The 14,883-nt window shown below is 36.9% G+C and overlaps 1 protein-coding gene across 1 annotated transcript in view; it reads left to right on the top strand.

Annotated features, from left to right (window-relative positions):
• Positions 1 to 14,680, top strand: part of LOC114613553 (vomeronasal type-2 receptor 116-like) — a 16,295-nt gene extending 1,615 nt beyond the window's left edge. The window contains exons 2-5 of the mRNA XM_028758901.1: positions 1 to 709; positions 1,340 to 1,567; positions 2,600 to 2,723; positions 13,746 to 14,680. Of these exons, the coding sequence (XP_028614734.1) occupies positions 1 to 709; positions 1,340 to 1,567; positions 2,600 to 2,723; positions 13,746 to 14,680 (1,996 nt within the window). The remainder of the gene's footprint in view (positions 710 to 1,339; positions 1,568 to 2,599; positions 2,724 to 13,745) is intronic.
• The last annotated feature ends 203 nt before the right edge of the window (positions 14,681 to 14,883 follow it).

Here is a 14,883-nt window from a genome sequence, read left to right on the forward strand (position 1 = left end):
TGGCATTGTATCTTTGATGCTTCATTTCAACTGGATCTGGGTGGGGCTATTCATCATAGATGATGACAAAGGTGCCCAGACTCTGTCAGATTTGAGAAGTGAGATGGATAAAAATGGAGTCTGCATAGCATTTGTGGAAATGATCCTAGTCAGCAGGGGATCATATTTCACCAAATCCTGGAAAAATCAGGCGCGAGTCCTGGAATCATCATCAAATGTGATTATTATTTATGGAGACTCTGATTCTTTATTAAGCTTAATAGTAAATATAAAACAGAAACTACTAATGTGGAAAGTCTGGGTTCTGAACTCACACTGGGATAATTCCAGATTTGATGATTATTTCATGATAGATTCATTGCATGGGGCTCTTATTTTTTCACACCACAATGAGGAAATTATTAATTTTTCAAATTTTATTCAGACAGTCAATCCTTTCAAATACCCAGAAGATGTTTATCTTCATATATTGTGGCACTCATTCTTCAATTGCTCATTTTTTAGGAAAGATTGTAAAATTGCACAAAACTGTTTTCCTAATGCCTCCTTGGGATTCTTGCCTGGGAGCATATTTGAAATGGCCATGAGTGAAGAGAGTTATAATGTATACAATGCTGTGTATGTTGTGGCCCATAGTCTGCATGAGATGATTCTCAATCAACTTCAAACTCATGGAAAAGGAAAAGAGATGACATTCTTCCCATGGCAGGTAGATCGCTTCAGTTGTATTGTGACATCACCAACAAGACACTCTTAAGGGTTGATAAATGCACTAAAACTAGGCAATATATAATATAGACTATTTTGGCAAAAACCTGGAAGTGAGACTACAAAGAAGAATCTTTTTAAGTCAATATATAGTTGCATTATAAAGGGTCATACAATATTTTCCAGGTAAACTTTCAATATGAGAAGTACATATACCCCAGAGATTTCACACAACAGTAAAGATACAGAGATTATCACAATGTACCTGAACACTTCTACAATGCTTATGTTGTTTAAATGATCACTCATAAGATCATTCGTTTTACAGTGTAAAACTATTTTGAAATTTAATTGGGTGTGACTGTATTTTCAAGAGGCTGAAATTTTTCTCCATGAACAGTCATGATTTAGAGGTGTTTGGCTCTAAATATTTTAATGAAACTGATTGTAGTATTTTAGAAGCATAATGATCTTTTCATTATCCTTAGATATGATATGTTAGATGGGATTTAGCCTATTTTAAAGATGTTTTTAATATCAGGGATTAAAATCAACAGGAGATGTTTCCAGACTCTGCTTCTGATTAACTTCTTGGGAGATTATGTAACACAAACATATCCATCTCTTTTAGCTTCACCCTTTTCTAAAGAACAAACAACTCATCAATCATGCTGGAGACAATGTGGTTCTGCATTGGAAAAGGAAATCACATGTACAGTATGACATTTTCAACTTTTGGAATTTCCCAAAAGGTCTTGGGATGAATGTGAAAGTAGGAACATTTTCTCCAAATGTTCCAGAGGGCCAGACTTTGTCTGTAACTCATGACATGATACAATGGGCCACTGGATCCACTGAGGTGGGTTTGCATGTTACTTCAGTGTTTCAGCCAGTATGGAAAAATCAAAACTATATTTCTGAGTGTCAAGACACTTCATTGCTCACATAAGACCCATTCATACAAACATAGTATATACACCAATAAAGAGAGTTATCTTAACACCTAATTTTGCTGAATGAACTGTTTATTTTAGAATCAGCTCATTTATTCAATACTATAAATATATAATCTTTTCAGGATGATTTTCACAGATTATCTGACAGATTTATTTTGATCCCAGGTTGGAAGTTTTCAGTCAATGGTCAGTTGGCCTTTTAGGCTTCTAGGCTCCTGTCAATACAGAAAAGCATGAGAATGTGTAGCTGTGTTAGTTGTTTGTTTTACTGTTGCAAAAATGCTACCTAATGAAACAATATTAGAGGGTTTTCATGGCTCACAGTTTGAAAGTATATTCTATCACTGGAGGACGCTATGTTATTAGGGGTGGAGACAATGGTTCACATTACATCAACAGTCAGGGTGCACCGACTAGTGAGTGCTGCTACTACCATCCTTTCTGGCTTTTTATTTATTCCAGAACCATGGCCAATACATCAAGGTCACCCACTACTAGAGATGATCTTTTGACCTCCAGCAATCTAATCTAAAGACAACCTAACCCATAATTCTCACAGATCGAGTTCCATGAATATTCTAAAACCTATCAAATTGACAAGAATAGCTTTTAAAATAGGAGAAATTATTTGTCTTTGTATCAAAAAGTAAAGAGGCAGTAGGTTTGTAATCATAGCAAGACATAAAGCCAATACCCTAAGATTTTACTTATCTACCTCACCTCATAATCTTTCCACAATTTTCTAACAAATTCATGTTATTAGGGCCAAGCATTGACCACATGAGCTTGTGAATGACAAATTTGTAGAAAATGCAATTCAACTATCTGCATATAGAGAAATTGACATAAAAAAATTAATGGTTCTACATTCAAAACCACTCTACTTGAGATTCTATTAAGACCTGACCATTTGCTATTATACATTCCACTCTCAGATTCCACGGTCTGTATGCAGTGAGAGCTGTCATCCTGGATTCAGGAAAACCCACCAGGAGGGCAAGGCTGCCTGTTGCTTTGACTGCATTCCTTGTTCAGAGAATGAGATTTCCAATGAGACAGGTAAATATCAGTCATGCAGAAAGCATTTCAATGAAAATAATTCTCTTCCTTCCAAATGTCAGAAAATCACAGGTTACAGTCCATTTTCCAACATAAATAATATACTCTCAACATTGAAATTCATGCTTACTTTGTATTCTTCAAATATTGTGGTTATGGCTGCCTACAGAAAACCACTCTACCCACAAAAAAGTAATATGCTTCATTTCACCATCCATTTTGACTGAGTTTTCTCCTATTGATATGACAAAGCAACATGACCAAGCAACATATAAAAGAAGGCATTTAATTGGCTTACATTTGGCATGAAGCTAGCTTGAATGAGAAGGACCCCTATATGCGCATATGTTTAAATACTTGGTCTATAGTTATGAAGCTGTTTAGGAAGGATTAGGAGGAGTGTCAATGTTCAAAAAGAACTATCACTGATGGTGAGTTTGGAGGTATCAACATCCCACATCATTTCCATTTAGCATTAACTCTCCATCTCTGTCACCTCTCCTCTTCTCCTCCTCCTACATGCTTTTTGGATAACATGCAAGATTTCAGCTATTTTTCCAGGTCCATTCTGTCTTGTAGCTTTCTACATTCTCCATCTAGAACTATGATTTTACAAGTTAAATTCTTTCTTTTATAAGTTGCCTTGGTCATGATGTCTCTTCTCAGCAGTGGAAAATTAACTAAGACAACATGACAACAGTAACTGTTGAGAGCTCACATACTATTCCACTAATAGGAGACAAGGAAGACACACTGTGAACTGCAAGATCCTTAAAGCCCTTCCACAGTAAAAATAACTCTTTCTCCCAACAGAGCCATACCTCCTAATTCTTTTCAAATAGTTCTGTCAATTAGGGGCAAGGCATACAAATATGTGATGGGGAGATATTTTCATTCACACCACCACATCTTGCTCCCTGACACCCATGTTCTTGTTGGCAAGTCATAATGTTATTTTTTACTTTAAATTTTATCTATATATAAAAATTCTATGTATTACACAACACATTGGGAACACATCCCCTCCTCCCAGTCATTACACCCTACATCCCCTCTCCACCTAAATCTAATGCTCTTCCAGTTCCCTTCAAAAAATGGTAGAAATGTCAACTGAACATGCCATAGCAAGATGCAATGAAACTAGGCATAAACCCTCATTCCAATAGGAAAAAAAAAGGGGAGAGACCATGAACAGGCAAAAGATTCAATCACACCACCACTTCCACTATCAGGAATTCCATTAAAAAACTCACAATAAAAAACTACAGCATGTATAGGAGAAGCCTATTGGAGACCAACGCAGACTCCATGATTATTTCTTCAATATCTATGAACACATCTATAAACCCTGTTCTGGTAACTTACCCTGACTCCTCTGGCTCCTACAATCCTTCCTCTCCTCCTGAACAGTTCCTCAAGATTCCCATAATATTTGGCTGTGGGTCTCTGCAACTACTCCCATCAGCTGCTGGAGGAAGCCTCTCTGACAGTGATTTGGCAAGAATATATACGTGTATAGCAGAATATCATTCAGAATCACTTTGTTAACATTTCTGGTCAGTAATGTTTGGTTCTAGTTCTCTAAACTAATCACTTTCATGTTCATAGCCATCCAGGTAATGCCTGGCAAAGGATCTCTCTCCTGGCATGGGCCTCAAAATAGACCACTCCTTGGTTAGCCACTACCACAAGTTCTGAGCAGCCATTGCCCTAGCACATCTTGCATGGAATAGGTGTGGGTGAAAGGTTTTGACATGGGGTTGGCGTCCTAGTGCCAACACTAGGAGCCTTGCCTGGTTGCAGACCTAGCCAGTTGAGGTTCCATATTGTCCATTACTACAAGTCCTTTGTAGTCTTTCATAGGTTCCAGTATGTGTCCCACTGCACTGTTTCTACATAACTCCCTAAATGTTCATCTATTGCAGGTGCCTCTATCTATATTTTCTCCTTCTATCCATCCCTCCTCCATTGGATCCTTTCTGTTCCTACCCACCCCCAGTCCACTCCACAAATTGTTTTCTATTTTCCTTTTTCAGGGTGATCCATGCATCCCCCCTCAAGCCATTCATGTTACTCAGCCTGTCTGGATCTATGGATTGTAATGATCCTTATTTGTTTTTCAACTAATATTCATATATAAGTGGTGACATATCTTGTTTCTCTTTTTGGATCTGTTTTGCCTGAATCAGAATGGATTTTTCTAGTTTCATCTATACGACTGAAAATTTCTTTATTTGTTCATGAGTTGAGAGATATCTAGATTGCTTTCAGTTTCTGGCTATTATTTTAAAAGCCACTGTGAGCATAGTTGATAAAATGTCCTTTTGGTAGAATTGGGCATCTTTTGAGTTTATTCCCAAAAGTGGTCTGCCATTTCTTTCCATTGGTTGCTGGGTGGAGCCTCTTAGAGGACAATTATGCTAGGTTCCTGTCTGCAAGCATATAAAAATATCATTAATGCTGTCGGGGATTGGTTCTTACTCACGGCATTGGTCTCAATTTTGGACAGTCTCATTGACCTTCCTCTCTGTCTCTGCTATACATCTATCCCTGCACATTCTGTAGCAAGAACCATTTGGGGTCTCTGTTTTTGTGAGTCGGTTACTCACCTTATCCCTCCACTATGAATCTGTCCTGTACAGTGAGTGGCTATTTCAGGATTCTTATCCCTAACTGCTCTGAGCTAGAATTACCCCAATAGACCCTATGGGGTCTCCCCCCCATACCAGGTCTCTTTTACATCCTAGAGATTCCCCCATACTTTAGATCCCCCTGCTCTCTCCTGCTCTCCTTACATATGATCACCCCTCCCCATCTGGCTCCCCTCCTCATCCCCTCTTAAACCCAGTTCCCTCCTGACATTGGCTTTCAATATCTATTTTTATTTTCCCTTCTGAGAAAGATTTAATCATCCTCTATTGGCTTTTCCTGTTATTTGGCTTCTTTGGGTCTGTTGATTATAGCATTGTTGTTCTGTACTTTATGGCTAATATTCACTTGTAAGTGAGATTCGGTTATGAGTTATCTTCCTTGTAATGATCTTTTCTAGTTCCATGCATTTGCCTGCAAATTTCATGATATCCTTGTTTTTAATAACTGCATTGTGTGAATTAACCATACTTTTTTATCCATTTTTTAGTTGAGACATAGTTTCTGGATATTAGGAAGAAAGGTACTATGAACATAGATGAGCAAGTGGCCCTATAGAATGTTAGAGCATCTTTTGGATACATGCCCAGCAGTGATATAGCTGGATCTTGGGGTAGAACTATTTTAAATCTTCTGAGACACTGCCAAATGGATTTTCAGAGAGGTTGTACAAGTTTGTACTCTTGCCAGCAAAAAAGAAGTGTTCCGTTTGCACCATAATCTCTCCAGCATGTGATGTCCTTTGAGTTTTTGATCTTATCCATTCCAATAGATTCAGGGTGGAATTTCAGTCCTTTTGATTTGCATTTCCCTGATGACTAAGGACATTGAACATTTCTCTAGATGTTTCTTCACCATTCAAGATTCCTCTGCAGAGAATTCTCTGTTTAGCTGTTTAGCACATTTTTCAGCTCAATTACTTGGGTTGTTGGTTTCTAACCTCTTGAGTTCTTTGTAAAATTTGGATATTCGACCTCTGTCAGATGGAGGTGTGGTGAAGATCTTTCCTCAATTTGCAGGCTGTCATTCTGTCCTAATGATGGTGCATTTTTCCTTACAGAAGCTTTTCAGTTTCATAAGGTCACATTTGTTTGTTATTGACCTAGGCATCTGAAGCATTGGTGTTCTGTTCAAGTTTTTGTCTCCTGTACCAACTAATTCGGGGCTATTTCCCACTTTTTGTATGTTAGATTTAGGATATCTAGCTTTTTGTTGTAGTCTTTGATCCATTTGGACTTAGATGTCTTCAGGTTGATAAATATGAATCTATGTAGTTAATCCAGCACTATTTGATAAAGATACTCTCCCTTTTGCATTGTATGGTATTGGCTTTTTTGACAAACATCTTGTGTCTTTAGGTGTGGATTAAATTCTGGGCCCTCGAATCTATTCCATTCATCCACCTGTCTGTCTCTACACCAAAATCGTGCTGTTTTTATTACTACTGCTCTGTAGTACAGCTTGAATTAGAGGATAGTGATACGCTCAGAAGTTCTTTTCTTGTTCATGATCGTTTAGTTACTACTGTGTTTTTTATTTTTGCATATGAAGTTGAGAATTGTAATTTGAAGATCTGTAAAGAATTGTGTTTGAATATTGATGGAGATTACATAGAATCTTTAGACTGTTTTTGGTAAGATGGCCATTTTCACTATGTTAATCATACTGATCAATGAGCATAGGATATCTCTTCATCTTTGATATCTTTCTTAATTTTTTCTTCAGAGACTTGACGTTCTTGTCACACAGGTTTTTCTCTTGCTTGCTTAAAGTTACACCAAGATATTTTACATTATTTGTGACTATGGTGAAATCTACTGTTTCCCTAACTTCTTTCTCAGCCCATTTATTGTTTGTGTTGAGAAAGACTGCTGGTTTCTTTTAATTTTGTATCCATCTGCTTTACTGAAGGTATTTATCAGCTGAAAAAGTTCTCTGGTAGTATTTATGAGTTCATTATGAATGCTGTCATGTCATCTGCTAATAACTATAGTTTGGCTTCTTTCCTTGTAATATGTATCCACCTGACCTCCCTTAGTTTTCTTATTGCTCTAGCTATAATTTCAAGTACTCTATTGAAGAGATAGCAGGAGAGTGAACAGCCTTTTCTTGTTCCCAATTTTAACGAAAATATTTTAAGTTTCTCTCCAGTTCATTTGACGTTGGCTATTGCCTTGCTGTATGTTGTCTTTGTTGTGTCCTCTCTATCCTTGATACCTCTGAGATGTTTATTATTAAGGAGTGTTGAATTTTATCAACTGCTTTTTGGTCTGTAGTAAGATGATCATGTGGATTTTTTTCTTTCAGGTTGTTTACTTGGTGGATTATGGTGATAGATTTTTATATATTGATCCACACCATCATGATTGGAATGAAGCCTACTTGATCAAGGTGGACAATGTCTTTATGTATTCTTGGATTCAGTATGCCTATATTTTATTAAGTTTTTTTTGCATTGATGTTTATAAGAGAAATTCGTCTGAAATTCTCTTTGTTGAGTCTTTGTGTGGTTTAGGTATCAGCCTGACTGTGGCTTTGTAGAATGAGTTCAGCAGTGTTCCTTATGTTTTTCATTTTGTGGAATACTTTGAAGAATATTTGCGTTTGCTGTTCTTTGAGAGTCTTGGAGAATTATGCACTAAAACTACCTGGCCCAGGTCTTTATTTGCTTCTATTTACTTAGAGAGTATAGGATTATTCCTATAGTTTACCTAATGTTGAGTTAGATTTGGTAATTATCTGTCTAGAAAATCATCTGTTTCATTTATATTTTCAAACATTGTGGAGTACAAGCTTTGTAACTAAGTCCTAATGAGTGTGAATTTCCTCAATGTCCATTGTTATATCTCCCTTTTCATTGATAATTTTAATTGGATTGCTTGTTCTGTTAATATCTAGGTTCTTGAGTTTTTGATATATTTTGGATATTAGACTTCTGTCTGATGTTGAGATGATGAAAAACTTTTTCCATTCTGAAGGCTGACACTTTGTCCTATTGACAGTGTATTTTGCTTTATATTAACATTTCAGTTTCATGAGTTCTCATTTATTAATTGTTGATCATAGTACCAGTGTTATCATTGTTCTGTTCAAAAAGTCATCTAATGTAGTAATATGTTCAAGTCTATTCTCCAATTTCTCTTTTATCGGGTTTAGTGTATCAGATTTAATATTGATGTCTTTGATGTGCTTGGAATTGAGTTTTGTGCAAGGTGATAAATACGGAACTATTTCCATTCTTCTACATGCAGATGTCCAGTTAGATGAGCAACATTTGTTGAAGATGATTTTTTTCCATTGTGTATTTCTGTCCTTGCATAAGATTTATGTCTAAGACTTCAACTCAATTCCACTGATCAACATGTCTGTTTTTATGCCAATACCATGAAGTTTTTATTTCTATGCTTCTGAGGTACATCTTGAAATCAGAAATAGTTATACCTTCAAAGTTCTTTTATTATTTGAGGTTGTTTTATTTACATTGGATTTTGTTTTCCATATAAAATTGAGTATTTCCCTTTCAAGATCTGTTGTTATGCCCCCCTTTTCATTTCTGATTTTATTATTTCAAATATTCTCTCTGTCTTTTTGTCAATTTGGATAAGGATTTGTCTATTTTGTTGATTTTTCTCAAAAAACCAATGCTTTGTTTCATTGATTCTTTGTATTGTTCTCTTTTGTTGTTATTATATTGATTTCAGCCCTATGTTTGATGATTTCCTGATTTCCTGCCATTTTTTTCCTCTTGGGTATTTTTGCTTCCTTTTGTTCTAGAGCTTCTACATGTGCTGTTTAGTTGCTATTTTGAGATCTCTCAATGTTCCTTATTAAATCACGTAGTACTATGAACTTGCCTCTTAGCTTGGCTTTCATACTGTCCAATAAGTTTGGGTATGTTTTGCCTTAATTTTCAATGAATTCTTGGTACACTTTAACTTCTTTCATTATTTCTGCCTTAACTCCACAGTGGTGAGTTGTTTGGATTTCATGAGTTTATAAAATTTCTGTTGTTTCTGTTGTTGTTGAAGTCTAACTTTAATCATGATGGTCTGGTAGGATACAGGAGGATATTTCAGTTTTCTTCAATATATTGAGACTTACATTGTGACCATGAAAGGGTCAATTTTTGACAATGTTTTATGATGTACTGAGAAAAAAGTATGTTCTCTTTTGTTGGACTAAAGTATTCTGAAGATATCCATTAGTTCATTTTGATACATAATGTTTTTAATGCTATTATTTCTCTGTTTAATTTTTTATTAATTGGTGAGAGTATGATATTGAAGTCTCTCACTGTTAATGTATGTGAGATCTGATATGTTATTTAAGTTTTGGTTGTATTTCTTTTACAGATGTGGGTTCTCCTGCATTTGGGGCTTAGATATTCAAAATTGAGACAACATTTTGGAGCATTTTTTTCTTCAATGAGTGTGAAATGTCTTTCTTCATCTCTTTGATTAAATTTACTTTTAAGTCTATGTTGTTAGATACTACAATAGCTATACTCACTTGTTTCTTGGGTCCATTTGGTTGAAAAAACTTTTTCCAACTGTTTACTCTGAAGTAAAGCCTATCTTTGATGTTTGATGTTTGTGAAGTAAAGCCTATCTTTGATGAAGTGTGTTTCTTGTGTGCAATAGAAGGATGGATGTTGTTTTCATATCCATTCTGTTAACCTGTCACTTTTTATTAGGGAATTGAACCCTAAATGTTAATAGCTGTTAATGATCAATGATTGATAATTCCTATTAATTTAGAGACTATGGTAGTGGTGGCTGTGTTTGTCTGTGTGCGTGAGTGTGTGTGTGTGTGTGTGTGTGTGTGTGTGTGTGTTTCCTTTTTTTGGTTTTGCTGATGTGAAATTATTTATTGCTTGTGTTTTCATTGGTGTAATTAATCTTGGGTTGAAGTTTTCTTTCTTGAACTTTTTGTAAGGATGTATTTATAGAGATACACAGATAGATAGATAGATAGATAGATAGATAGATAGATAGATAGATAGACAGATAGATGGTAGATAGATAAATAGATAGATAGATAGATAGATAGATAGATAGATAGATAGATGAGTTTAAATTTGACTTTTTCATGAAATACCTTGTTTCTTCCCTTAGAGTGACTGAGTTTTACTGACTGTCATCTGTGGTCTCTGAGAGCCTGCAGGCCCTTCTGGCTTTTAGTGTATCCATTGAAATTATTTATTTCTTGTGTTTTATTGAGTATAATTACCCTCATTGGGTTGGAGTTTTCCTTCTACTATTTTCTGTATGGCTGGGATGGTGAATTGATATTGTTGAAATTTGGTTTTGACATGGAGTATCTTGGTCTCTCCATCGATGGTGATTGAAAGTATTGCTAGCTGTAGAAGTATAGGCTGGCATCTATGGTCTTTTTTGGCAAAGACATCTTTCCAACCCCTTCTAGCTTTTAGGATCTCCTTTGAGACGTCGAGTGTAATGATAATATGTTTGCCATTATATGTTACTTGGTCTTTTTCTCTTGAAGGTTTTATATTCTTTCTTCTGTACATTTAGTGTTTTCATTATTACGTGGCTTGGTATCCTCCTTTTCTGACCCAATCACTTGACATTCTGCAAGGCTCTTGGACCTCTTTAACCTTATTTAGGTTAGGAGATCTTTCTTCTATAATTTTGTTAAATGTGTTTGCTGGGTTTTTCAGCTGGGAATCTTTTTCTTTTATACCTATTATTTTTATGTTTGGTCTTTTCATAATGTCCCAGATTTCTCGAATGTTACATGTTAGGAATTTTTTAGAATGAATATTTTCATTGAGCAAAGAATTAATTTTTTCTATCACATCTTCAACTCCTGAGATTTTTTTCCATCATTTGTATTATATTGGTGATGCCTGCACCTGTAGTTCCTGTTTACCCACCAAAAATTTTCGTTTCCAGAAATTCCTCTTTGTGGTTTCTTTATTGCTTTATTTCTATCTTTGGAACTTGAACAATTTCTTTTTCCTGTTTGTATGTTTGTGTGTTGGTTTGTTTCTTGGCTTTCTTTTTTATCTTTAATCTTTTTTATAAATTCCACTACTTATCCCTCCCACCATTCTGCCCTCCTACAGATCTTCATCCCATTCCTCCTCCCCTGTCTCCATGCCCCCCCACACACACACATATTTCCAGGCCTCCCCATTACCTGAGGCCTCAAGTCTTTCAAGGGTTAAGTGCTTCTTCTCTCACTGAGGCCAGACCATGCAGTCCTCTGCTTTATATTTGTTCAGGGCATCTAGCTAGCTAGTGTACAAGTCAGTGTCTGAGAGATCTCAGTGGTCCTGGTTAGTTGAGAGTGCCTGTCTTCCTATAGGGTCATCCTCTTCCTCAACTTCTTCCAGACTTTCTCTAATTCAATCACAGGGATCCACTACATCAGTTCATTGCGGGGTCGGGGGTGTAAGTAACTTCATTTGTCTTAGTCATCTACTTATTGAGCCTTTCAGAGGGTAGCCATGGTAGCCTCCTGTTGTTCAGTATACCTGAGCATCAGTAATAGTGTCAGACCTTGGAGCATCCACTCGAGATGGGTTCCAATTTAGTCCAGTCACTGAACTTCCTTTCGCTCAGTCTATTCTCCATTTTCATCTCTGCAGTTCTTTTAGAAGCAATTCTGGGTTAAAATTTTTGAATCTAGGATGGAAACCCAATCACTCCACTTGAAGACCTGTCTTTCTACCAGAGGTAGAATCTACACTTTCCATTTCCCCACTGTTGGGCATTTCATCTAAGGTCTCTCACCTCCCAGATCTCTGATACATTCTAGAGGATCTCCCCACCTCTTATCCCTTACCTCCCAAGGTTACAAATTTCAATTCATGTTGCTGGACCTCGGGGATTCACTCCTGTCATTTGTGGTTTTTGTTTGTTTGATTGGTTGGTTTTTATAGATTAATTTATTTGCTTTTCAAATGTTCTCCTTCCGAGTTTGCCCACAGCAAACCCCCATCCCATCCCCCCTACACTTGCCTCTATGAGAGTGTTCCCAAACCTACCCACCCACATCTGCCTTCTCTCCCCCAGCATCTCCATATGCTGAGGCATCAAGCATCCACAGGACCAAGGGCTTCCCCTCCCATTGATGTTAGATAAATAAATTCTCTGCTACATATGCAGCTGGATCCGTGGATCAGTCCCTATAGTTTAGTTCTTTACCCCAGTTTTAATAGAGTTATTTGGTTCTCTGGTGTTGAACTTCTCCAGTTCTTTGTATTTATTGGACAATAGGTCAAATATGGAATCTAGGGTTGGGAAAGATTTTCTCCCAATTTGTAGGTTGCCATTTTGTCCTAATGATAGTTTCCTTTTCCTTACAGAAAAATTTCAATTTTATGAAAATTAAGTTGGTGTTCGTTTTAGTAAATTTTCCCCTGCCCACATGTGTTTGAGGTTCCTCCCAACTTTCTCTTCTATTTGACTCGGTATATCAGGTTTGATGTCGATGTCCTTGACACTTAGGCTTGAACTTTGTACAAGGAGATAGAAATGGATCAATTTGCATTCTTCTTGATGCTGAATGACCACATGAACCTGAACCATTTGTTGAAAAGGCTGTCTTTTTTCCACTGGATGGTTTTGACTTCTTTAACCAAGATCAGGTGACCATAAGTGTGTGCATTTATTTCTTATTTTATTCTTCAATTCTATTTCATTGATCTACCTGTCTGTCTCGGTACCAATATCATGCTGTTTTTGTGATTATTGCTCTGTAGTATAGCTTGAGGTCAGGGATGATGATTCCCACAAAAGTTCAATTATTGTCTAGAATAGTTTTTGCTGTCCTGGTTTGTTTGTTACTACAGATGAATTTAAGAATTTCTCTTTCCATAACTGTGGAGAATTGATTTGAAATTTTTATGGGGATTCCACTCAATGTGTAGATTGCTTTTGGTAAGATGCCCATTTGTACTATGCAAATATGGCCTATTCATGAGCATAGGAGATCTTTCAATCTTCTAAGGTCTTCTTAGATTTCTTTCCAGAGATTCTGGAAGTTCCTGTCACACAGATCTTTTATTTGCTAGGTTAGAGTCACTTGCTTGGTCAGAGCCAAGTTATGTTCATGCAATATATTTCAGTGTTTTGATGTCTTCTAAAACAGATACAACTGTGTCACTAAGTGCAAGAGTACCATGTGTATAAAGACAGAGGAAAAAACAATGGGGCTGTTTAATTTGTATCAGCATGAAGTAAAAGAAAATTGAGTTTAGAAATATTATCTGGAAAGTGTTTTTATAGTTGCATCATAAACAAAGCTAGATTGTCCAGCACAGTGCTTTGTGCTGGAGCAGGGAAATGCCTTAAGATAAAGGGTAAAAACAGAGTATACACTGATTATAAACTGAATATTTGGCAGATATGGATCAGTGTGTGGAGTGTCCAGAAACTCACTATGCAAATTCAGAGAAGATCCACTGCCTACTGAAAACTGTGACATTTCTGGCCTATGATGACCCCTTGGGGAAGACACTTAGCTTCATGTCCCTGGGCTTTTCTTCACTCACAGCTGTTGTTCTTGTGGTGTTTCTGAAGAACAGAGACACACCCATTGTCAAGGCCAATAACCTGGCTCTCAGTTACACCCTGCTCATCACTCTGACCCTCTGTTTCCTCTGTCCCTTGCTCTTCATTGGCCGTCCTAGCACAGCCACCTGTGTCCTGCAGCAAAACATTTTTGGACTTCTCTTCACTGTGGCTCTTTCCACTGTGTTGGCAAAAACTACCACTGTAGTTATAGCCTTCAAAATCACTTCTCCAGGAAGAACGAGGAGATGGCTATTGATATTAAGAGCCCCTAATTACATTATTCCCATCTGTACCCTGATCGAAGTTGTTCTTTCTGGAATTTGGCTGACAACATCTCCTCCATTTATTGATAAAGATACTCACTCAGAACATGGACACATCATCATCATTTGCAACAAAGGCTCAGCTATTGCTTTCCATTGCATCCTGGGATACTTGGGAGCACTGGCCCTAGGGAGCTACTTTATAGCTTTCTTGTCCAGAAATCTACCTGATACATTCAATGAAGCCAAGTTCCTGGCTTTCAGCATGCTGGTCTTCTGCAGTGTCTGGATCACCTTCCTCCCTGTCTACCACAGCACAAAGGGGAAGATCATGGTGGCTATGGAAGTCTTCTCTATCTTGGCTTCCAGTGCATCGCTCTTAGGCATCATCTTTGTCCCCAAGTGCTGCATCATATTATTAAGGCCAGAAAGGAACTCTATTCATTATATCAGGGACAAAACATATACTGGGAGAAAAAAAAAAACCCTTCTTAACACCTAGTTCCTGTACTTCTCAAATTAAACAACATTTTTGAAGATTGGTTGTCCTTCCCTGTCTGAACACTCACATACAAAGTTATAATATGACATTTCATGCCAGAGGCTATGATTTCTTTAGTTAGTCATATTAGGCCAATCCATTTTTCATGTTGAAATATATTCCATGTTTACAGTCTAACTCCTGCATTCACTATTATTTTTTTT

Source organism: Grammomys surdaster, unplaced genomic scaffold (genome assembly GCF_004785775.1).
Source record: "Grammomys surdaster isolate TR1022 unplaced genomic scaffold, NIH_TR_1.0 126247, whole genome shotgun sequence".
Classification (NCBI taxonomy): Eukaryota; Metazoa; Chordata; class Mammalia; order Rodentia; family Muridae; genus Grammomys; species Grammomys surdaster.